This window comes from Sinocyclocheilus grahami, unplaced genomic scaffold (assembly GCF_001515645.1).
Source record: "Sinocyclocheilus grahami isolate Dianchi unplaced genomic scaffold, SAMN03320097.WGS_v1.1 scaffold88.1, whole genome shotgun sequence".
Taxonomy (NCBI): Eukaryota; Metazoa; Chordata; class Actinopteri; order Cypriniformes; family Cyprinidae; genus Sinocyclocheilus; species Sinocyclocheilus grahami.
The window spans coordinates 419,993-445,626 of NW_015505267.1; the positions used below are offsets into that span (position 1 = coordinate 419,993).

A 25,634-nucleotide genomic window follows, 5' to 3' on the forward strand; every position below is an offset into this window, starting at 1 on the left:
TTTTATTAGACAAACAGTGGCACAGACATTTTGTTTTTAAAACAAGGGGGTGGAGAAAAATGTAAAGAATTTGTGAGAAGAAGTGGATTTTACTGGAAAGAGAGAGATCGGGTGAGAGATATATCTGATGTGCAATTTCCTGAAGTTAGCAGTTGTCACAAAATATGCTTTCTAGCTTTTTTGCTTTCTAGCTTTTAAAATCACCATATTGAAAAACAGAATATTTTCACTGCACCATGACAGAAGATAAAACATGATATTTTAAGTTGCAAGTTATAAACCCTAATAATCTTCCTTATTAGTGTCCTTACAAATAATATGTTTACAGTGTTTCCTTAAGATACTATTATATGTATTATATGTGTGTGTGTGTGTGTGTGTGTGTGTGTGTGTGTGTGTGTGTGTGTGTGTGACTGTGTTTTGTTACATTTTATTCATTTTTTTCACCCAGATATGTCTATATAATTTTAATGAATAATTAGTTCATTAATTAATTCATTTTATTACATAAAGTTAAACTAAACAAAAATTTAAAAAATGATTCCCTGGCAAATAGCTGAAATTAATAATATGTATGTATATCTTTTTCGCTCAAAATTTGAAGGAATATTAGCTGTATAGGTATACCACTATACTAACATGTTTGACAAAATAATCAAGGCATTTCAACCAAAAACTTTATTTTGTGTAAAACAGTAACAGTAACCACTGTTGCACAAAAAATTACAACTAAAATTTTGGGGGGTTACAGCTGTCAGAAATTAGTAGGAAGTGTAGAGGCCCTTGCTTTGAATGACTTCAGCACATCTGCGGCCACAGGACATAGTTTTCAGACTGCGCTGGTGTGATCTTGATCCACTCTTCTTCTGCTCTCTTCAATAGTTTAGTAACTGTAGTGTTTTTTTAGCCATAACTTTGTTGCCAAGGATGTTCCAGAGATCAGGACTCTGGGCCGGCCATTTCATTATTTCAATGTTCTTAGCTTCAAGGAACTGCTTTACCTCTTTTGCAGTGTGACAGGTGCATTGTCTTGCATGAAAATTGCAGGCTGATTGGGAGATGCTTGCAGGGAAGAAACAGCATGTTGCTGTAGGAGGTTCTGATAAACATTTGCATTCACCTGCCATGTATCTGTATAAGAGGCCCAACTCCTGCTGCAGAAAACATCCCCCAAACCATGACATTTCCTCCTCCACCTTTCACTGACTTCTTTACACACTTGGGCTTCAGTCTCTCCTCAGTTTGACGCCGAACAAAATGTTTCCCATCAGACCCAAATAAATTAAACTTGCTCTCATCACTAAAGTGAACTTTGGACCAGTTCTCCTCTCTCCACACAACAACGACAGCAAAGGTGAGTCTCCGCATTATCCTGTCTTCTCATCCATTTTTCTTACGTGGACGTGGCCTTTTTGGGGGACTAATGTCATTGTAAAGCTGCAATATTTGAGAAATCACAGATTTGGAATGACCAACTCTCTTGCAATAGCCGTCTCCTCGCAGGGTTTCAGTCACCTTAGAGCGGCCCGCTATCTTGTAATCTCAGTGAAAATTGGAGGAATGTTATCAGTTAAATAAGGTTTGTCATATAAAGTAGCACCAGGTGCCAGATTAACACCAAGAACTTGGAGGTATCTGTAAGTGTTCTCTAGTCAATTATTTTCAAATATCTCATTTAAGTTTTTTTTACTGTGTTTCAGAATACAATTAATTTATGAAACATGCTTAAAAACTGCCCTTCTACTCCTGTTAGGATAGCTTCAAATCCAATAGGACTAAGCAGTGACCTTGAAACTTTTGGAAATTGTAGGTTGTTCTCTAATTTTTAGTATAATTTAAGTATAATAACCATACATGTAGTGTGCATGAACCATTATTAACCTCATATTCCTTGCAATCAGCTGTATGCAGCAATTTGTTTTCTTTTTTCGTCGCTCTTTTTGCTGATGATGTTCTGCTTGACCTTTAATGTTTGTAAAACACAAATGAGTAAAATCTTGTTCAGTCTTTGTAGTAGGAACGAAGATTTTATTCATTTCTGATCCTAAACTTGAATCATCTAAGGATTTTTGATATTTGCTGATATGTCTTGTTAAAGATTCCGTTTTATGTTACATTAAACCCCACATCCTCTACAGACACTGTTTAGCATACTGTAATGTTCAGGTTCAATGTGAGACAGACGCTTCACTTCAATAGTGGGAACTGGCCAGACTATCAAAAATGAGCAACTGTGTTTAACCAGTGGAGACTGCAGAAAGCTGTCTGAGATTGCTTAATGTGAATCTTTGTCAAATGGTTTGCCCCAGTTGCAGAACTAAATGCGTACATGAGAGATTATGAAATGTCATCACAAGCACTGAAGTCAGATATAAGCCAAGCACATAGTTTTTGTGCTTGGCAAGTCCCTATCTGAAGTCGCAGACAACAGCATGTTGTAAATGACAGCATGATTGCTAAAATACCTTTGTTAAAATCAAGGTCATACAGGCTTCTTATATCTTTGCAACACTGTGCACTTTTACTGCCTGTTTTTATTATATTTTATATCTGGAACACCTGATTCTTGATATTTTCTGCTTCCTATACTGACATTGTTCATGGGCAATTTATCAGTTGCAGTGAGAATGAGATTATTGTAATAATATTGCAGTGTTTGTCTTGTTAATAGGCTGAAGATGTTGTGCATTGTACATTTTTCTTATAGTGAAAGCTTTAGGACAATAAACAAATAAAAGCATTAAAAAAAAAAAAACATCATTCAACATTTCGTGTCCACATATTTATTTATTTGGTGAGTAGCTGTGTAATAGTCGAGATAATGTACAAACAGATGGCCATTATACCAAAAAAACTAAAACAAGCAAGTCATTTATTTTGAGATGATAACTGTCAGACTGTGCATTATCGCTTACATATCCAAACAAACCTGATAAAACTTCCTATGCATATTAAAAACGAGAATAAATAAAAGCATTAAAAAAAAAAAAACATCATTCAACATTTCGTGTCCACATATTTATTTATTTGGTGAGTAGCTGTGTAATAGTCGAGATAATGTACAAAACAGATGGCCATTATACCAAAAAAACTAAAACAAGCAAGTCATTTATTTTGAGATGATAACTGTCAGACTGTGCATTATCGCTTACATATCCAAACAAACCTGATAAAACTTCCTATGCATATTAAAAACGAGAAATAAACAACATGTCTTGTTTGCTATTTGAAATTTTCAGACAATAAGGAAATGTTTAATACAGCTGCAAATGAAATGTTACAATCAAATGAAGACAGCAGATGAACAGTTTCACAGTTACAAAAAAAAACAAACAAAAAAAACCTTCATGCAGTTTATGCCCTCAATTTAAAGAGTTTTACGACTTCTGGGCTGTAGCTACACCTTCCACAGAGAATTCACCCGTGAGTATTGCTCAAACTCTCTTTGCGATTTGTTCCTGTGTGACCACAAAAGTGAGATGGCTGCAACTTCCTGTCTTTGGGGCCTGTTAGGGAACCAGTAGTAATAGAGCAGCAGAACCGAGAGGAAGAGACCCATAAGAGCATTAGAACCAGACCGGAAGGGAACTAGACTTGCTAGTTTTCATCACGAGTAGAACTTGCTGTTGTTGATTTTTTTTCCGAGTACATGAAATCAGGGGGTCGCACTGCGCTGCAGGTTGGAGTGAGAGTTGTAGAGACAGAACTCGTTGCTTAACTCCGCCTGCTTCTTTTGCAACTGTTTCGAGGAGGAGTAAAGTTCCTCCTGCGCTTTCTGAAGAAACAAGTCAGATATGACAGGGGATTTCCATTACACTAACATAATATTCTCAATAAAATAAAATGAGATTCTTTTCTTAAAATAATTCATTACATAATCAACAAAAAGTCTGTTTTAAAAGACGTTTCTTACCTCCACCTGCTGTATATCAACATACACCAGTAGAGATGCCAGCTCCAGGTTTTCACTAAAGCCATTCTTTAAAGGGACTGATCTGTACCCTGTGAAAGCAGCAGCTCAGTATTTGTACTTAAATCTGCTTTCATTTGCACAATGTTTCACAAAACAATAATTGAATGAAGCTGATAGACTTACCTGAGCGAACAGCTTTCACAGGGAACGTAGCCTGGGCCAGGAAGTTGGGATCAGAGAACATGTCCTCCTCAAAGACCACAAAGCGCAGAAAGGTGAGGTCTGGTTCATACACGCTGAAAGTAAATGCCTCCGAAGGCTGATAGTTCGGCCCGAGCCATATAGGGTTCAATCCGTTATCATCTGAGGACACATTTATTTATTTACTTACTAAATCTCTACAGAAAATACTTCAGTGACTGCCCTGTTTTTAAGAGGCCAAAGATAATAATAAAAAAATATAATAATGCATTTTGTAAAATTTTAAATGACTTTAAAAATTATTATAATAAAATATAAATATATAAATCACACACACACATATATACACATACATATATATATATATATATATATATATATATATACTGTATATATAAAAAAAATGCAATTTGATCATATATATGAATAAGTATGAAAAAAGAAAATATGAAAACTGTTAAACACTATATATATGTGTGTGTGTGTGTGTGTGTACTGGTTTATATATCCTGGTGGGGACTTAAACCTGAATACACACAGACTCATGGGGACTCGTGTCATGGTGGGGACCTAAATTGTGGTCCCCGCGGGTACAAACGCTTATAAATCGTACAGAATTAAGTTTTTTGAAAATCTAAAAATGCAGAAAGTTTCCTGTGAGGGGTTTAGGGGTAGGGTTGGAGTAGGGCAAAAGAATATACGGTCTGTACAGTAGAAAAACCATTACGCCTATGGAGAGTCCCCACAAGGAAAGCTGACCAGACTGTGTGTGTGTGTGTAAATCTTTTTCTGTTTATGTGAATAAATTCTGATTGAATAATCCAAATCATTTTAAATAAGATTGTAATGACTGAAAAAAAAGCAGTCCAGAAGCCTTTTTTCTCCTTACTTTTCCCACTTCTTACCAAGATTAATTTAGTTAACTACAACTAACATAAAAAACTTTTTGAAAAAACTTTAAATAAAATTAAAATGAAAACACAAAAATAAATCAAATGAATAAAATCTGTAATAGTATCTCAGTTATGCTAAAATAATGCTGCGTCGCAAATATTTGGTCAAAAATACAGAAAAACAATAATATTATGAAATATTATTACAATTTAAAATAATTGTTTTTTAAACATTTTAATCGTTTTAATATATTTTTAAATGTCATTTATTCCTATGATAGCAAAGCTGATTTTTTTTTAGCAGAAATTACTTATTTCTTATCATCGTTTTTCAACAATGTTGAAAACAGTTGTGCTGCTTAATATTTTTGTGCAAACTGTTACTGTATAGTATTTTGAGGATTCAAAAGAACATTATTTATTTGAAAAATTATTTTAATGTCTTTTCTGTCACTTTTGATCAGTTTAATGCATCCTTGGTGAATAAAAGTATTCATTTATTTTTTGAACGGTAGTATAAATTCATATTTATTATTATTATATTAGTCATACCAAAGCGGTCTTTGTCTTTGCTGCGAGGCTGGCAGTAAACGACCAGTTCAGACATCTCGCTGGCCACCTCTTCTCTATCCTCAACCTCCTTTTGCTTTTTTTTCTGCAATATTGTAAACATTTATAAACACCACCCCAACATTATATTTGAAGTACTTCACTGTATACTTAAAATGACAATGGTTAAATCTAGGGCTACACCTAGCATTTAAACACCCACTGAAGTCTGGCTTCAACTATATTTACAGGACGAGTGACTCAAAACCTTGTGAGAACTTCCCTGTTGTGACAACTAGCCCCAGTTTGCCCTATTTAGGACAAGTCAACAGTCTAAGCGTGTGAGACAGACCTCAAACTCTCGGTTTTCCTCTCTCTGTGTGATGTCCCAGGCCACCTGATACCACTCGTACAGCTCCTCGGTGGTCTCAGTGGCCAAATCAAACGGCATCGCTTTATTCTCCTTATCCTGCAGCGTCACCACCACAGGCCTGCCGTATTTGGCTGAACGCACTGGAAACGGCAAAATGAGTGCAAAATACCATTATTAAAACATGTAATGTACAGGAGTTCAGGTGACTCAGAAGATAAATAATCTTACCGACAGTACACTTCGAGATGTTCATTATTCCTTTACATAAGTTGCCTAATGGATTTTCCTCATCGCCCTGAAAGAGAACATCTAATCTTAAAGACATTCTATGTTTTGAATATAGATATTCTCTATGTATTTAAGTAAATAAGCATGCAAAATACTGTACTAACTAGCACTGAATGACATATCTGTGATGTCAAATATACACATTTGTTATATTCTTTACTTGGTAATTGGCCTCAGATGCATCGGCAACTTCTTCTACATAATTTGAAGGGAAATATTTCTGCAGTTTTCCACCATAGTCTCCTTTCCACCTGTTGGGATCAGCAGATAGATGGAGAAATTACATGTTGGTTTATCAAAATTTAAGCAATTAAAATCACCCCATGGTTTTTGTAATGCCTGATAGTGTAATAAGTGAATGATATGACCTCAGTAAGATCTTTAAATTGTAACAATATTTCACAACATTCCCATTTTTTTTTACTGTATTTTTAATCAAATGAATGTACAAAATACATTAAAAACCTTACTGACCCCAAACTCCTGATCAGTAGTGTACCTTGAAGTGCTATGTAAATACTGAGGTAACTTTATATGGTAATCTTTCAGTATCATCATTTGATGCTCTCACTGTATACCATGACACCACCACAGCTTCTTTTTTTATTGCAAGGGTAAATAGCTATTATTGCTTATTATCTACACATTTGCAAAGAATCTCACCATCCATTTGCCTCCTTGGTCACATTATGGATCAAAGTGCCCTTATAAAAAGTGAGCTCATCTGACCGCATGGCCCTATAGTCATAGAGGGCCTTCACCGTGCTATGGGGCTGCAACACATCAAAATGAGTTCAATCTTGTTACAAATCTGCAACAGCACTGAGGCAACCCACACAAGCCTTCAGCGGTTCAAAGAGTGTGAAGACTAAGATAAATTTTCTTTAAAGGGAATTTGTGAATTACGTTCGAGCTAGAAACATGAAGCATTTATGGCATACACACTAAACATGACATTGCTCGTTTAGCCAGGCTGCATTTCCTCTTTCGAGGCGATCAGTTTCCTACGTGAGAGAAAGAGATAGCCAGCGCCACCACTTCCTCCCCAGCCCACACGAGATGACCTCTTGCGCATGCTAACACGCAGGCGCTGTGTTTGCTCTTCAAAGTGCTTACCAGAGACGGCTCTATCTCGTTGGCCTCCACGTACTGTTTAGAATCATAAAGTGAAGCAGATATGGTTATCTGAAAAGACATAAAACATTTCTTAGGCTTTTCTCCCCTGCACATCAGACTTAAAACAAGCAAAACCTATACGTTTAGATTTAGAAAACAGCTATTGTGTTTTTGATCAAATGCAGTCGTGGTTCACATAAAATGCTTCTTTTAAAATTAGTGTAAAATGAAAAAAAAATAAAAATAAATACATTAATCAGACATCATGTTCAAGCAATTAAGGTCCTTATTTAGGTTAGTCGCTCTTTCAGGCTGTGACACTGGGGAAATGTGCTTTGTGGTGGGAGGATGCATAAACGTGTAACACTAGCCACAGGAAGAGGGCAAAAATACGTTAGCAAAGCCTCAAGAAGTGAAAGAAATTCTAAATAAAAAGACATTTATATCATACAATGGCACTTTAGAGCATATTATACTTCTGCTAAATCAGAACCTTTGGCCTGAACTTTGATTGGAAAAAGGAGAAGAGACCAACAGAGCTACTAGAGATGAAAGCATGCAAGTGTAACATGCAAACTGTGGCCTTAGCAAAGGAAGAGGTGCACATGCCCTTGTTCACTTTGAAGAGTGTGTACAGATGCTGCACACAAAGACAAACTTTTGTACAATCATTGCACAGTGTTCAGTACAGCCCGCAGTTGGCAATGTTTTAAGTGAACTCTAGAAAAGAAGTATCTTGTCTGCTTTGCCCTGAAATAGAGTTATTTTTATGTTGCTTTATTACTTACCGAACTGAAGCGTTCCACCAGTTCTGGTGTGACCGGGTAGCGCAATTTGATCTTTCGATACAGTGGTTTCTTTCGGAAATAGTCCACCAATTCCAGCAGGCTCTCAAATTCGCTGGAGGTGCCCAGCACATACATAGATCCCTCTTTGTGTATCCGACAGTGCTTCACAATCCCTTCACCTCTGTTTCAGCACCCATAAAAAAAAATAAACTCTATGAATTACAATCATTATTACATTAAATAACAAAAACACCACCACCACCAAGCTATTGTGAGTCTTCAGGCAATTTTTTTTTCTAGAAAATAATTTACATATATATGTGTGTGTGTGTGTGTGTGTGTGTGTGTGTGTGTGTAACTAAATATATATCTATATATCTAAATAAAATACCACAAATCTCCCATTAAGAAATGTGCATAAGAACATTTCATTTCCATCTTAAATTCACAAATCATTGACAGTGCAATGCAGTGGCAAAAAACATCTATCTTTTAAACTTAAATCTGTTCAGGTAAAATAAATCTCACAAATATTGATGTTTAGATGAAACATGACCTTTCACATTTGAGTTTCAGCACATAAAATACACGCACAATTTTTTCTCTTTATCCAAATAATAAATGGTTCAGGAACCATCCCATGATCCACATCATCATTTTTTGTCTGTTTTTTCATCTACCAGATGAAAACCATAGGTTCAATCACTTATAAAACATAGCACATCTCTCCTCAACAAACCACATTATTCAAAATATGATGTAGACGGAGAACTTAAGCATTTGAGTTTATTACTATAGGTTATGTTTTAAAAAGCAATCTTAGCAAGCACTGTTACACTGTAAAAAAGGATACTGTAAACAAAACAAAGATGTTTTACAAGAAAATACAAGTTTTCTACTTCAAAATTTCACATTTAATTAAATGTTTTACTTGACGTTTCTTTTTAATTGATTTGGATTCAAAATTCCTGAGTGAAAATTTGTTTCTACTTTTTCTCCAGGAGAAAAAAAAAAACAGAGTAGCACCTGAAGGTGATGGCGTAAGAGTCTGAATCTTCTCTCTGTCTGATGAGGAAGGCTCCATCTCGAGGGATCCTCATGAGATAGTCCTCCGCCTCTCCCCGACTCAAGTTACTGTAAAACCAACTGAAGACAAAACCACAGTTTCACGTCTACGGTGTGTCTGCAGATGCTCGTGGGCGTTAAAAGAAGCCGTCTATGTGGTTTTCTACAGCCCTGCTGGCCGGGATGTGGTAAACACCATGAAGTTTGTTTGTGTGTGGCAAGTATTGACTTACCCTTCTTGCAGGTGCTGGTCTGGTTGAGGCACTAATTCAGTGAGGCGCAGGTTAAAATCCTGACAGCGGAGAAGGTTGTCTCTGTAATACTGGATAAGCACGTACACACTGGGGAAGTGCAGGTTGTCTGTGAGGAAATAGACAGTGTGGCCTCCTTCCAAGCAGGAACGGATTCGACAATGTTGAACTCGTCCACCGCGCCTGTAAGGACCACACTGGGAATTTACTTAAATGTGCATTTCCGTGCATTTGTGATGAACAAAATACATAAATATATATATATTAACATGAATCATATGGATCATTCTTGCTAAGCAGCACTCTCTGAAACCTATAAAAATGTATTGTAATGAAATGGTATTTCTTTCAGAAGCTAGTCGACCTCAGGCATGGAAATTTATTATTTATGACTTGATTATTTATAAAACTGAAAGAAAACTAAAATCAAGGATGGACATAAAGAGCTGAGGGTAGCCATTTTGGTCAATGAGGAATTAAGAATCACTTCCTGGAAGATGTCATTATTAAAAAAAAAAAGTTTTATACAAACGGGAATTGTTTAAACTAAAGTAGCTAACTCAATATGGTAGAAACTACAGTAATACATAACTTATTTAAATCTAATTATATAAATTAAATTATATTAATATAATTTAAATTAAATTTAAAAGGCAGTTCACTTACAAGAGAGTGTCAACTTGACGTTAATTGTGATATTTTATTCATCCATCTTTGAAATGTTGATAATCATACTTGATATTATCATACATATTTTAAATTAAAAAAAGAATGAATCAAATTCAATGCTAAAATGTAATGAGGTTTGTATTGTTGTGTTGCCCACCCAATATTATGTCACTTCCTATGTGATAATGTCATATCACAAATTAAGAAAAAACTGTTTACCACAGGGACAAGCTCAAATAAAATTAATAGAGTAGAAATTACTGAAATATATGACTTATTTAAATTAGCATATCCATATGCATTTTTTTTTAACTGAAATAAATGAACTTTTCCACGACATTCTAATTTATTGATATGCACCTGTATTATCATACTGATTTCTGTATTTTTAATCAGATAGGATGGAATATTTTTTTAAATGAATTTAATCCATTGTTTTCCCCCATCAAATATTATGTCAATCCTCGTGTGGTTAAGAAAAATGGGTCTTTAAGAAAAAAACTTTTTGCCACAGGAACATTTTTGCCACTCAAACTAAAGTAGTAAAATTATTAAAAATGTACCCCACATTCACATAGTTGTGAAATTGTGCTAAATATTACTAAGTAGCAGTACTAATTGCATAAATAAGCAATGTCACTAATATAATTTTGATTCCAATCTTTAACAAATCGCCAGATTCATTCTATATTATTCAATATAATAAAACATACAGTTTGACAAGACATGAAAATGTACTGTATAGCAAGACTGACCCATATAAATGGCATATTCTGCTTTTTCCCCTATTTCTTCCATTTGAAAAGACTAAATTAAAGTCAATAAATAAAATGGAGAGAAAAAACGAAATGGAAAACCATCCCTCCTCCCTCTCTGAAGAGTATAAGAGCAGGCCTACATTACCAGAATGAGAGGGTGCAATCATTGACGTAGGTGCCACTCGCCCGCACCAGAAATGTCCCGTCAACTCCACCCGAATCTGCACAATATTCCTGCAGCAGTCTCTCGGCTGTCTGTCTGCCCTCTGACATCCGCCCGTGAAACCAGGGCTCTGACTGATGAAGCTCTGTACCACCCTGAGATGAGAGGTGATACATTTGAATTACAGTTAATGCCCTTAATTTTTGGCATTTTCCAAGTGAATCTCATTCTAAAATAGAGTCTCAGTGATTCACCTTTCCAACATCCTCCTCTAGTTCATTCTCCTCAGCATAATACAATGTCTTATTCCCGATCACGCAGTAGTGCTTGTACCATCTCTGAACATGGAGACACAGAAATTACAATCATAATCAAGTAAGGAAACTGGAATAAGATGAAAATCACACAAGCCGTGACAATGTTCACTGGACTTTGGCACCTCATCGATTGGATCCCAGATGAAGAGCTCTCCCTGCTTATCTCCTTTCCGTAGGTCCTTTTTATTAAAGGTCTCATCAATATTCAGTTTCTTGTGCTGCATGAAAAAGTGAGATTGCATGGCTTTGGATTGCACTGTAAAAATCAAAGACATTGCAGAATTTTCCAGTGAAGCTTTTCTACCTTGATGATGATCTTGCCCTTCAGTTGGGTTGGTGACGGCAGTTGTTCCGCTTCTGGTTCCAGCAGCTCGGTCAGGAGCTTGTCTTGGAAAACATCTTTGAACACCTGAGCCATCATTTTCTGTTGCTTGACGTCACAGTGTTCTTCTATAGACAGCACCACAGGATACCTGCAAAAAGTGACATGTTCATAAACCTAGTTCAAAATACTACACATTTCCAGATGCATCAATTTCATTTTTAATTATTTTGATTTTAAAAATTACTTATACAAGTATAACAAAAAAAAGTAGACAAAGTGAAGAAACTTTAAAAAAAAAACATGTACAGGTCACATTTAATCTCAAAATCAAAACAAAAAAACAAGAAATGAAATTTCGCATAAAACAATGAAAGCTATTTTAAGGACCATTTAGATTTTTATGGATTATGACAGTATTCTCATTATAAATAGGCACATTTTAACCCAAAATTCTTATTATCGTAATGTATCCAGATGTTTTACTTTTGAGATTTTGTTGCAAATTACAAATATTCTCAATGGCATTCTCATTAGATTACTTTAGTGAATCTGAAAAAAAAAAAATTACCATCAATTAAAGGTAGTACAACAAATATCATCCATGCTGTATGACATTTTATATTTAAAATAATATATCATTGTTCATTATTATTTTTTCATGTGGCAGTAATGCAAATTTAGAGGTACTACTACAAAATAATATATATTTGTGTTCCGAAAATAGGTTTGATTTTCTTTTTTATACAAAATGTAACTGCTTTTTTATTTTCATTTTGGGACGGATTATGACCCTGATATGTTTTTGAAAGGTTTCGTAAAATTAATTTCGCCTAACAGAGTGACGTTCCCTCTGTTAGGCGAAATGTATTTTACAAAACCTCACAAATAAATGTGTGTGTTGTTAATGACTAACTCAGACGTTGCAAAAGCATGATCATTGATGGCCTTCACCACATCCTTAAACTTTATCTTGGAGGTCATGGTACGTCCATGGTATATGACAGGTTCTTCTGGACCATTCCAGCAGTCCACTGCATTGGAAAAAAGAAACATTCAGGTCATCAGACTGACTCCCATTGATTTCAGAACAATTTTGTCACTGCAATATCAATGCATAAAATGAAGTAGAAAAGGACATGCATTCCTTTAAAAGAGTATTAAAAAATATTTATTAAAAAATGAGGGTATGGTTCACTGACACTCAATACAGCGGCAACCCAGCCTCAGGCAGCGCACATAAGCTTCTGTTGAGGACTCACTGCGCAGTTGATCTCCAGTCAAATATCTGTGAATAAAAGCAAAACACATGAAGTAGCACAGGAAGTTCATCATGAAGAGGAGAAGCTGCTGCATGTGTGTTAGGAGCATGAAGAACTACAGCACTGACGTGTTGTGAGAAGAGTTGATCCAGTAGTGTGACAGAGGATTGTTCAGGTCCAGTGGGCAAATCTCAGAGAACTTCTCATCCCAAATAGAGTTCTCTTTGGAGAAGAGAAAACTGAGGAACTAGAAAGACAGAGAGAAAGCTCTCGAAACACATCACTTAAAGTAAACATACAGTACACAGATCTCTATAACCTGTACCTCTTCAACGGTAAAGGCTGGATCGTTGGTCTTCCTCATGGTGTCATCGATGAAGATGGTCATAAGCTCTCGGACTTGATTCAGATTGTTGGCCCAAGTCTCCTATGAAATAAATTCACAGTTTGTTTGAAACTAAGTGTTTGAAATAGTATTTAAATTAAATAGATATATTTGACTGGAATAGACTATATATATATATATATATATATATATATATGATCAGATGAATGGATGAGCAAAAAGTCTTACTCTTTGATGAAATAAAAGGAATCTTTGAAAATCGCAGAGTTGAATAGGCTGATCACCATTACTGCAGAGAAAAACATACCAGACACTCAATAAGAATGAGAACATTAGCATGACACACATTTAAAGAACTGCTTCAATCAAAATAATGTTTGGCCGTTTCTTACCCCATGATGAAAGCACACGACTCGTTTTTAAACTCGTCTAGAATCTGACAAAATGACAAACAACATACACTATAGATGATGCTAGAAAAGTAAAGACTTTTACATTTTACAATCCTGTTCCTTCCTACTGAACTTCCTATTCATCAAAGAATGCTGAAAAAATATGTATTACAGTTAAAATGGCAATATAATTTACAATATTACTATTTTTACTTCATACATCTTAAAATAATCTTACTGATCCCAAACCTTTGAACGGCAGTGTATATAAAGCGCATTTTATTCAGCACAACTAAACTGCACACTTACCATCTTTTGGTTTTCAAACATCAATAGATTGTAGAATTTGTGAAATTGCTCAAAATCCAGAACTTCTTTCTTTGCTCCCACCGTCTTAAAATATAAAGTTGACACTTTCAGAGCAATTAGAGCCATTTACTACACGTCTTAAAACAAGAAAATTGAAAACACAGATCATCATCTGCAAAACTTTAGGAGAGGAAATGTTCCTACTTAGCTGCCATAAAGTTTTCCATATGATGCAAAGCATATACTTCCGTCAAGATAATGTGTACTCAGTTTGTCATTCATACCCCAATTCTGTCCTTCAAAAAACGTCCACCTGGTGCTTTAAAGTTCATCTGTGGCAAAAGAGACTTGAGCTCTTTCAGGGTGATGCTGTGAGAGAGAGAAAAGGAGCAATAACGAGGTGAGACAGAAACAAAAGTGAGACTGGTTGAGATGAAGGTGAAAGAGAAAGAGGAGAACCTGTTTTTCTTTGTTTGATCAACCGAGTACATCTGCTTCCTCAGCCAACTACAGTAGAGGGAAAAACAGAGAATGAAACAAACACATGATTTGTGTTACGGTTTATGGATACACAAGGTACACAGTGTGTGTGTGATGTGTGTACCTGTTTTTCTATTCTGGTGGGGACTTAAACCTGAATACACACAGACTCATGTGGACTCGTGTCACGGTGGGGACCAGTGTTTCTTGTCTGAGTAACTCTAGTCCTGTCAGCCATTTCTCTGCATCCTCCACTGAATCAGCTGTGGAACAGCAAATGCTATCAGCGCTAAAAACAATGCAGCTAGCTTTTTCTCTTCAGATTATTTTAGGAACCCATCATATTCTTCCTTTGTCAGTCATTTTTTAACCAGACAAAGAATAAAATCTCCATCAACACAGGAAAGCAAAATGCGGTTTTATATCAAAAGAATTTAAAACATATTGAAAGAGAGGAAGTGACTCCTTGAATAGTCTATTATAGTACTTACAGTACCCTCTAAAAAATGCTGGGTTGTTTCAACCCAACTTTGGGTGAAATATGGACTAACCCAACTTTTGGGTTAAAAATTTTATGTAAAAATGTAACCCAACTGTGGGGAGGGGGGCGTGGTTCAGTGAGGTCTGCACCGGGAGAGAGAGGCAGGAGACGAGCGGTGCGTAAGTAGGTCAAGCGCAAATGATAATCACCTGTGTCTCGTTTTAGTAATTGGTGTGGAGAGACCGGATAAAAGGGGTCACCTGGAGCATGGAAGGCAGAGAGAGACTGACTGGGAACCCGGGCCACCCGGGCCACCGGAGAAAAGCATATGTAGAGCTATATTCTGAGTTATTGACGGAGAGAGTTTGAATGCGCAGTGAGCGCCTTGTTCTGTTGTACTTACTGAGAGACTTTAATAAAAACTCGCGTCCCAGTCCGCCGACCCTCTTGAACCTTATCACACCAACGGTTGTGTTAGTCCATATTTGACCCAAAGTTGGGTTGAAACAACCCAGCATTTTTTAGAGTCACATGCTACAGTATAATTCTTACACGCACATCACACATTATATATATTCATATCTCATAATGAACGTTATGCCAGCTGTGCCTACTAAATTTTATATCTTCTTTATTCTATACATTGTGCATATTGCATATTACACTTGGGCATATGGTGGAATGACAATAAAGTGATTTAATTAGAGTTAGAACATGTAATGTGTATAAAAAGACACACATACCCCCCAGACTGAGAGTGTTGAGAACAAACTGAGAGCCATAGAATATAGTAAAGCATGAGGTCGGGTCTGTATATTTATCCTTGCTGTCCTTGAATCGATCAAAGTCTTTGGAGTTTTTTCCTGGTCGTACTTCCCGGATCTCAAAAAGGTCCACTGCAAAAATGAGATCGCAACATATAACATAAACATACACGTACTCAGATAAACTGAGAGTATTCATCAGCCCGGATTAGTGATGTCATTGTGAACTAAAATTATTACAAATAATAACAATTTTTGTTATTCTAAATAAAGCTAAAACTAAAATCAAATAAATTATAAACAGAGGAAAAAGTTAAACAAAAAAACTTAAAATGTTGCCTAAGTGGCCACTAACTGAAATAAAATAATATAATTTTAGTGCTTCAACAAAATAATTTGAGGCACCAAAATTACTGAAACTAAACTGTAACTGAACTTAAATAAAAAATAAATTTAAGCTAAATAGAAATATGAAAAAACTAATAACAAAATTATTAACTTCAATTAAACTTAAAATGAAAACTGAAAATACCGCTGGCCCAGATCTTATAAAAAAACAGATAATTCTTCTGGGCAGGTGTTTGTATTCATAAATTGATGTCACTATATGAATATCTTAAACACATGATAAGGTGCATGATGTTGTCATAACCAGCAAAAGTAAGAGTATACACAGTATAAAATGCACTAGTCATGTATAAAAGAAACTGTGGAAAGATTAGATGGAGAAGAATAGAAAAGTTGCCAAGAAAGTATGTAGGAACTAAAAGAGAAACTGTGAGTTGCACTTTTTGAAGGTGAGAAACATGTTGAGATAAGTGTGATGGCACTACAGTCTCCCATAATTACTGGCAACCACCAAACAGTCACACCCAAGAAGTGTTCTCCTACAAGATCATGGTACCATATGTGTTAGAATTGTTGCTGCCCATGGAAACATTAAGACAGCAAAGTAGCTCACTTGATTTTGAGACACAGCCCATGATTACTGTCTGAAATAAGCTATCTGTTATTGCACAGATCAACCTAAAATGTTAATATACGATTGTCAGTTCATCTCACTATCCCCTGTTATATGTGAGATGATTTTTATTATTTTTTTATTATTTATTTAACTTTTTATTTATCAAAATTGTTTTTTAAAAAGTCAAAGTTTTCCACAAAAATATTAAGCATCACACCTTCTGACTGATAAAAATAAGAAATGTTACTTATATTAAAATTAATTGCAATTTAACATTTCACAATATTTCTGTTTTTTTATTGTATTTTTGTTGCATCAAATCAATGCATTCTTGGTGAGCATAAGAGTCATTTTCAAAAAAAATTTAAATTATCATCAATCCCAAACTTTTGACCGATAATGTAAATCATTCAAATTTCTGTAAAAACAATAACCTACAAAAAAATCAAAAGTAAACCCACTTTAACATGTTTTTCCCTTTAAAATAAACATTGCTTTAAAATATAAATTGAGTATATACAGTACATTAAACCTTGAAAGCATTGTGTACTGCAAATATTGTCGATACATTTTGTGATGATCCTCATTTATTGCTTTGGATAATATCACCCGCTAAATGAATAAATGTTAATGCAAAAGCCACTTGGTTTGATATCATGCAAAGCCACTTCGTATGGCCACGTATTTGTAACTTCCAAAGTGAAAAATCACTTTTAAATAATAAAATACTGTTTTTAATTGCCCAGTTAACTTTAATCCTAAAGTTCCTGAAGCTTAAATGCAAAAGCATGACACTAAAAAACACCAAGGCCATCATACAGATGAAAACAAACAGCTTAAATGCAAATTTAAAACTGCAGTCCGAAACTGCAGCTTTAAGTGTAAATGAGCTCGAGGGAAGACACTCACACACTCCTTCTGTCTTGTTGGCGGTGCGCGTCCAGGCCACCTGACGTGTCTCCATGATGACCTGCACAGTAAGCCTCTCCATCCTCTGTCTGTACACGGTCATCACTATCCCCATCTCCAAGTCCCGCTTAATGAGACTCTTCTTGTACTCGGTCAGGTCTCCCTGCTGAATGCGGCCCGCCATCACTGCCTTTGGCCGCACACTGACAAATACAAACGTCCACAGGAAGTTACTTATTGCAATCTGTGTGGCAGCAGGTACACTTGTAGTCTCATGACACTTACGTTGTTACTTATCTGACAGGTTCCCTTTATTTACAACCGAATGGCAAAAAATGTCTGTACTTTGAATATCAAAACATGGTGGTCTAATTCATATTCAAATATTTAAGATACTGCATGGATCAAATAAGTCATTAAATAAACAGTTCACCCAGACATGAAACTTCTGTCATTATTTACTCATCTTCATATGGTTTCAAAATATGTATGACTTTCTGTCTGTGTTTTCATTGTCCATTCAGTGTTTTGGAGCACAGTGACTTTCATTACATGGACAAAATTGTTGAAACATTCTTTATAATATAATTTTTGTGTTCTACAGATGAAAGAAAGTCATACAAGTTTGGAACGACATGAGGCTGAGCAATTAAAGACAGAATTTTCATTTTTAGCTTGGAAGATATTTGAAGGATTACACAGAAACTGTTCATAGGTAGCAACAAAGACATTTACTGAAGCCGTTTGAGTTGTCCACTCAGAACAACAGAAAGGCAACATCAATGCTGTAATTTCCCGACCATGCGTGTGACATGCCAGCTCTGATAATAGAAATGATCACCACCTAAAGAGGAATATGACAAGCAGTTATCTGTGACTAAACAGTGCACCTTTTAGAGTCAGTTTTCCAAACTGTTGAACCATGGCAAGCAAAATAGATGTTTCATGTCTGGTTCCCCATAGAAGCCAATATTTGCATTGCAAACGAGTAGCAGAGTACGGTGGAAGTGTCCCAAAGCAAGTCCCTCTTTAAAAGTAAAATATTAACCCAGTAAACTCAATGTGGTTTCCACTCCGAAACCTTTGTAAATCCCCCCACACCCTCCATTCTTCCATTTTGAGCTTTCTGTGTGAACAAGACAGAGAAACCACTCTCTTTCCAGACATTTAAACAAACACCAAGATAAAACTCTCAATAATAAACCAAAAAAAATCAATGTAGGTTGACATAAATAAACATGAGACAAGAACAAGCAAAGATCTGTTGCTCTGCAGCGTAAGAAAATGAATCTACCACATCCGAGCTTGTCTTAACTGTAAGTACAATACGTAATTGTTTTCATTAACAATAAGAGGCTGTGGAGGCAGGCACACCTGCTCTTGCAGAATTCACTTTTTTTGTAGACCACTGAAACTGTACAGAATTTAGCACATTATTTACTGTGCATCTTTTTGCAGATGTAGCTTTGATGTAACGGTTTTCCCATTAAGAATGAATAGAGACTCCTTTAGTTTTATAAAAGTCCTTAAACTTGATCACTGTATTTTTAATAAAAAATGTAAGCCCTTAAATTAAATGTATACATGCATAAACAACTACTGTAACACCCCGTTATGTAAATATCCAAATAAATAAAAAATACTTACCCAAGTTTAGAGAAGAAAATCAATGACCAGGTCGAAAACCACCTCCTGTAATCAAACTAATTCTCATTTTTAAAAATAAAAAATAGCCTAATGAAGAATTTAAAAAATAAAATAAAATAAAAATCTATGATCAGGCTAGTCACAATGTGGTCAGTTCCTCTATTCGCTAAACAAGGAAGTGAAGAGAACGTTGTAAGAATGAAAAAAGAAAAAAAAAGAAAAAAAAATCCGGAAGCAAAATTATCTATGCAAAATCCCCAGGGAAGAGAGGGCGCGTGTGCATTTCTCTGTCCAACTTTTGTACCCTAGTGCAAATGTGAAATGTACCAAAAACGCGACATCTTGATGCAGGAAAAGCGTTTATTTCAATGACGGGTTCAGGTTCAGGTTCAGGTTCAGGTTCAGGTTGAGGTTCAGGTTGATGAAAGACCCATTGTCGACGTCATCATGACCTCACGTCTTTCTCTCTAGTGTATTGCATTCTGTAACATAACCTTTTAATGACTCTGTCAAACTAAATGTTTGACTCTGAATGCAAACTGAATGCCCAAAAGCAGTTTTGAGTCTAAAAATATAAGCATACTTTAAATAAAGTTTGAGGTGACATGAAAACGAAAGCACCTGTTTATTATGGCAAGCCGTTTTAGCATTTAAAAGTTGGTTTTGACTATCCATAAATATAATTTAAGATAGGAACAATTGTATTTTGACGAGTCATAATTATAATTCGACTAGTCACAATGACAATTAGAGATATCTGCAATTATAATTGCACTAGTAAGAAATCGGATTAGAGATATCTCTGTGTGTGTGAGTGTGTGAGGATGTGTGTGTGAGGATGTGTGTGAGTGTGTGTATGTAAGAGTGTGTGAGTATGAGGATGCGTGTGTGAGGATGCATGTGTGAGAGTGTGTGTATGTGAGAGAGTGTGAGTATGAGGATGCATGTGTGAGGACGTGTGTATGTGAGTGTGCGAGTGTGAGGATGCGTGTGTGAGGATGTGTGTATGTGAGTGTGCGAGTGTGAGGATGTGTGTGTGAGGATGTGTGTGTGAGTATGAGGATGCGTGTGTGAGGATGCATGTGTGAGAGTACCCAAAAGTTTATTTCTTTAAACACGCGAATAAGAAAAGGCTTCCGCGGACTATAAAGTAAATTTCGTATTCAAGTCCTGTGCTTTCCTTACCCAGTGCATTCCATTGTTCATTTGCATTCAGAAAGCATGATAAGCTCACAGACGAGAAGAGGCAGTTGGGTTTCATCTATAACAAGTGTACGCGAAAACTACAAAATATTACCATGATAACTTACTGTAAAATATAACTCGCTTCCTCCTGAAAAAGCTCAATAGCTATATACCAAAGGGGTTTCACTAATGATTCGCTTATTGATGTTGTAGGCTGATATAGGATTGTTAGTGGTTACATAATATGAATAATAACTTAAAACACCCTAAGCAGCAAACAATAAAGAGTAATCTGCATATTTTATTGATGCAGGCCTACAGCATCTATCAGAGTTACAGTTTAAAGTTCATTCTAGACTATAAAGTAAATTTCGTATTCAAGTCCTGTGCTTTCCTTACCCAGTGCATTCCATTGTTCATTTGCATTCAGAAAGCATAAGCTCACAGACGAGAAGAGGCAGTTGGGTTTCATCTATAACAAGTGTACGCGAAAACTACAAAATATTACCATGATAACTTACTGTAAAATATAACTCGCTTCCTCCTGAAAAAGCTCAATTGCTATATACCAAAGGGGTTTCACTAATGATTCGCTTATTGATGTTGTAGGCTGATATAGGATTGTTAGTGGTTACATAATATGAATAATAACTCAAAACACCCTAAGCAGCAAACAATAAAGAGTAATCTGCATATTTTATTGATGCAGGCCTACAGCATCTATCAGAGTTACAGTTTAAAGTTCATTGCACACTCTGAATCGAATGAAAATGACTGAACTCTGAAAACGCATAAAATAGAGTAGAAATGATTATTGTGATGAATCAAACAGACGGAAACAAAACTGTCTTTTTTACGACAATATTATGGTTTTGTAATATCATGATGAATCTTTCTAAGACAACTGTTGGAATCTTGACCTTTCTTTTACCTTTTCATTAGGAGAAATGAATATTTGGGGGAAACGATTCATAAGTATGTTTTCATTTTTCATTTAATTAATGAATCTTCCAGTTTACAGACAGTAAATGTATCAGTCAAGACAGAATGCAACCATATAATATCCAGATACTTGATGAGAAATGTAGACTTCAGTCACACATTGTCAATAATCAGTGTTTAACAGTATTTGACAGAAGGTCTTTGTGTGCACATTTTAATTATTTCACAGAAAGCAGGAAACCAGCTCCTGGATTTTGCATATTAACATAAAAACGACACTGTATAAACACCTCAGTAAGTGGTTTATAACAGTGTGGTTTCTTCTATATCTATTCTAGTGTAAAAACACAAACACAAACCAAACACTGAAAATAAATACTGCTGGTTTGATCTACACATTGTCTTCAACTTTTTTTCCCTTCTTCACTATCCCTCATCCTCCTCAGGTTCTCGGAGCCCTTGGCTGTGCAGGGTCTTCCCTGTCATTTCCATCATGGCCTGTACTTCAGGATCTGCATCTAGTATGCTTTTCTTCTTCTCATCCTGAACGTCAACACAAAAATTTTTTGAGTCATAATGCTAAACCCAAAAATACAAAATTCACTGTAGTAACTCTACTGTCACAGACCTGCTCCTGTTCTTCAGGTGGCTGCCCAACGCCCCACACCTCCACGGTGTCCAGTTTGAAGTCCTCGTCTCCTGAAAGCTGAGGACTGCCATATGTGGTGCAGAGTGGTCGAGCCCTACTATGGCCGTGTCCAAAATCGCAGTCCAACCACAAACCGAAATAGCCATGCTGACCACCCATACCCTAAAAAGACAGTTAACTAAATTTTGTCTTGCTCCATAGTGTTGTAAAGCCTTAAACACTGTTTAAAGAAATAGTTCACCTAAAAATTAAAATTTTCTGAAAATGTACTCACCCTCAGGCCAGCCAAAATGTAGAATTAGTTTCTTCACTGGAACAGAATTGGAGAAACTGAGCATTGCATGGCTGAATGGGTGCCATCAGAATGAGAGTCCAAACAGCTGACAAGAACATCACAATAATCCACAAGTAATTCACATGACTCCGTCCATCATTTTATTTCTTGTGAAGTGAAAAGCTGCATGTTTGAAACAAACAAATCCCACATTAAGATGTTTTGAATGTCAAACCATTGATTTCGGCTAAAATACGAGGGCTCTATCCGTAATATTGCTTCCTCCAGTGAAAAAGTCAACTCGTCTGAATCAGGAGAGAAATATGCACTGCTTCCAAACGAAAAAAGTCCAAAACCGCTAAACAAGTATGTCAGCGTATTGTGATGTGAGAAGACAACAGGGGATGGACTTTGTTTTCACTGGAGGAAGTGTTATTATGGACAATGGATTATGGAAAGTTAAAACACCTTGATGGATTTGTTTCTTACAAACTTGCAGATTTTCACTTTGCAAGACATTAATTTGATGGACTGGAGTTGTGTGGATTACTTGTAGATTATTGTGATGCCTTTATCAGATGTTTGAACTCTCATTCTGACGGCACGCATTCACTGCAGAGGATCCATTGGTGAGCAAGTGATGAGATGCTCAATTTCTCCAAGTCTGTTCCAAAAAAAAACCAACTTGATGGCCTGAGGGCGAGTACATTTTCAGCAAATTTTCATTTTTGGGTGTACTACTCCTTTAAAATTGATCTCACCAAGCCATTCGGCAAAGTCTGCTGGCCCTGGTTCAAGTACATGTAATGATTGTTATAGCCTGTGCAGGTGAACACTCTCATGTAGGGAAAAACGGAGAAGAGGAAGCACCTGGAATCACCTAGTGCAAAAAGAAGAAGAAACATTAATTGTAATGCATAACACTGTCTATAGTTTCTTCTTTCCAAACTCACCTTGGAACTGAGGTTTGACCTCCCAGCTTTGAGACACAAAGCCCCCGAAAATATGCCCCTTAGTGTCCTTTACCAACATGACAGTGGGACCTTTACTCTTGCAGTTGCCCACCAGTCGGGTGAAGCTTTCCCCGTGTATGTTTGTGGAGAACAGCAGCCTCCAGGGGGCACTGTGTCCAGCTGGCAGCTGAGGTGACAGGAACATCAGAAGAGGTATATTCAAGAGACAACGGAGGTCACTCCAGGGAGCATACCGACACGGGGGCAACAGAATTGGGGGAGGACAGGAGGGCAACCCAACTCCTAGACCCTCACCAATCAGGAGTTCCAAAAACATGGCCATTGCTGGGATCCGGAACAGCCAGTCTTCCAGACAAGGAATGTCACACATATTCTGATCTATAGAAGCAACAAGGACTAATTATATTAAATAGATTTCTTGGTGTGCACTATATCTGTTGGTTACAGATTAATTCACATTATTCAAAAATACACTTCATTTTAGACTTAATTTTTCATTCATACTATTAATTTGAATTTGAATTTAAAACAACGTTTGTTTCTGCTACAAACCTGGAGATTTTAATTCTGAGGTCAACTGTTCTGCCAGAAGCTTAACACCTTGAGGCTCATCACTCATGCGATCTGGTTGCCAAGCTCGCAGATTCCCCCTGTGGGCTAGAGTCTGCACTGCAGCTGAAACCAGGTCTTCCATAAACTATTCAATAATCATTATTATTATTAATCCATATTAGGATATCATAGCAGCAAGAATGATTAAGAAATTGAACTGAGATGCTTCATTGTTTGATAGCGTTTTCTGGGTTTAAATGGTCATCATGAGTGGTTTATCTGATGAAATTTATATAGAAATATTAAAATTATTAAATATTAATACTACAAAAAAATGAAAAAATCACATAACAAAATTACTAAAACTTAAACCAAAAATAAAATGAAAACTGAAAAAAAAGAAAAAATGAATAATATAATAATATATAAATAATACTTAACACTGATACTGAAACACTTTATATAATTAGATTTTGTTGATACTTACATCTCTGATCTGCTCAGTTGTGGTAGCAGTAGCCTTTGCACCCTCTGCCATTGCCAAGACCAAAGGTGCACGTTCCTCTGCAGTTCCTCTAAGAATATCTGCCAGGAAAATCACCAGCTGCTCGTGAATTATCCCATCACCAGGGGGCAGTGGCACTCCTGGATCAATGCTGTGCATGCCCTGGAATACTCTCTTTATCATTGATTCTGAGGCCATCTTTCCCATTGTCATCTGAAACAATTAAAAAGAAAACTGAAAACGCCATATCTATGTATGTTAAGTGTGGGCACAGACATGCAATCCAAAAAAATATATAAGTTTGAATGACTTTCATCTGTTCACCAGTCATTTACATTTATGTTTGTTATTAGATAATCTGTAATACTCTTCTACCTTTTTACAAATAACATCAGGCAACATTTACTGTAAATGTTTATCCAATAACAATACTCAATTATTTATAGTTTTTCCTTTGATGAGAAAGTAATTAGTGTATGTGGTAAACTTGGAAATATTTGGGCATTTTCTAAAATCAGTCACCATGTGGTTTTTGAAACATTCAGTTCAAGACAGTGTTATTTTAGTATCATTGAATATTATTATAGTTTTTATTAATATTTAGATTTTAATTTTATTTAAAGTTTCAGTAATTGTGTTGTATGTTTTGTCATTTGTATTACTTTTTTTTAAAGTCTATAGTTTTATATTTATTTTAGTTTTAACTATAATAACACTGGTTCAAGATTATGTCACACCGGGACACAAAATCGTTAAGAATAGTGCTATGCATTCTTCTCTCAAACTAACAATGGCATAGTTATCAACAAACCTAGTAAAATAACTGTTATCATACAGACTGCAGCAATGTAAGGATCTAGGATCTAGTTCAAAATATTATGATTTCACAGCTGCTCACCTTCAGCATGTCTAGGGATAAAACCTTGCCCGTTATTCCAGATGAAACAGAGGATCCAGTTCCATGAAGCCTGTCAAATATCCCCTCTATAACAGGTCTCTCATCCGGACGAAAACGAGCCAGTCGTTTCTGCGCTACAACACTTTCGGCGTTCCCCATCACCCTAGGGGTAAACACGAATGATTGAAAAAAATAAAGGAACTAAATAATAGAATTTAGTGTCACGGACACAACGGAATGCATACAATGTATGCCTAGATTCAGCTGCTGACTGAAACTAAAGTGCTCATGGAAAATTACAGTGCACACTTGAATTATGAAAGACTGAAGTGAGATTTTCAGACCTGTCAGCGGTTCAGTTTGACATTTCGACGATGTAAACAAAACACACACAAAAAACGATTTCCTGGTTCTGCTCTACATCACGCGCAGAGG

At 36.0% G+C, this 25,634-nt stretch overlaps 2 protein-coding genes across 3 annotated transcripts; both read right to left on the minus strand.

Moving 5' to 3' along the window:
- Nucleotides 1-3,003: 3,003 nt before the first annotated feature.
- On the minus strand, nt 3,004-19,297 carry LOC107587041 (1-phosphatidylinositol 4,5-bisphosphate phosphodiesterase gamma-2-like). The gene is made up of 29 exons (XM_016274645.1): nt 19,221-19,297; nt 17,574-17,776; nt 15,680-15,832; nt 14,622-14,718; nt 14,435-14,482; nt 14,260-14,344; nt 13,976-14,059; nt 13,667-13,710; nt 13,503-13,563; nt 13,254-13,355; nt 13,057-13,175; nt 12,869-12,954; nt 12,583-12,700; nt 11,649-11,817; nt 11,467-11,562; nt 11,282-11,365; nt 11,010-11,182; nt 9,420-9,620; nt 9,148-9,267; nt 8,122-8,302; nt 7,334-7,402; nt 6,881-6,990; nt 6,378-6,468; nt 6,158-6,224; nt 5,909-6,069; nt 5,560-5,662; nt 4,097-4,294; nt 3,914-4,002; nt 3,004-3,775 (listed from the first exon to the last, which is right to left on the minus strand). Exons 2-29 carry the CDS (start codon nt 17,755-17,757, stop codon nt 3,656-3,658), a joined length of 3,213 nt encoding a protein of 1,070 aa, XP_016130131.1. The 5' UTR covers nt 17,758-17,776; nt 19,221-19,297; the 3' UTR covers nt 3,004-3,655.
- A 2,069-nt stretch (nt 19,298-21,366) lies between these two features.
- Nucleotides 21,367-25,634, minus strand: meak7 (MTOR associated protein, eak-7 homolog). 2 transcript variants are annotated; one of them, XM_016274608.1, is made up of 8 exons: nt 25,544-25,634; nt 25,200-25,362; nt 24,284-24,514; nt 23,797-23,941; nt 23,224-23,622; nt 23,032-23,150; nt 21,976-22,158; nt 21,367-21,890 (listed from the first exon to the last, which is right to left on the minus strand). In XM_016274608.1, exons 2-8 carry the CDS (start codon nt 25,356-25,358, stop codon nt 21,774-21,776), a joined length of 1,353 nt encoding a protein of 450 aa, XP_016130094.1. In that variant the 5' UTR covers nt 25,359-25,362; nt 25,544-25,634; the 3' UTR covers nt 21,367-21,773. The 2 variants fall into 2 exon arrangements, with proteins under 2 accessions (XP_016130094.1, XP_016130095.1); XM_016274609.1 differs by having other exon boundaries at nt 21,786-21,890; nt 23,141-23,150.

Excerpts from the sequence above, each read along its gene's own strand:
- LOC107587041 (XM_016274645.1), bottom strand. The coding sequence starts at position 17,757 with ATGGCGGGCCGCATTCAGCAGGGAGACCTGACCGAGTACAAGAAGAGT. Across the intron at positions 14,719-15,679 it reads CAACACTCTCAGTCTGGGGG|CTGATTCAGTGGAGGATGCA; the intron begins GTATGTGTGTCT and ends GCTGTTCCACAG. Across the intron at positions 14,345-14,434 it reads GATCAAACAAAGAAAAACAG|CATCACCCTGAAAGAGCTCA; the intron begins GTTCTCCTCTTT and ends TCTCTCTCACAG.
- meak7 (XM_016274608.1), bottom strand. The coding sequence starts at position 25,358 with ATGGGGAACGCCGAAAGTGTTGTAGCGCAGAAACGACTGGCTCGTTTT. Across the intron at positions 23,151-23,223 it reads GGTCAAACCTCAGTTCCAAG|GTGATTCCAGGTGCTTCCTC; the intron begins GTGAGTTTGGAA and ends TTTTTGCACTAG. Across the intron at positions 21,891-21,975 it reads CACCTGAAGAACAGGAGCAG|GATGAGAAGAAGAAAAGCAT; the intron begins GTCTGTGACAGT and ends GTTGACGTTCAG.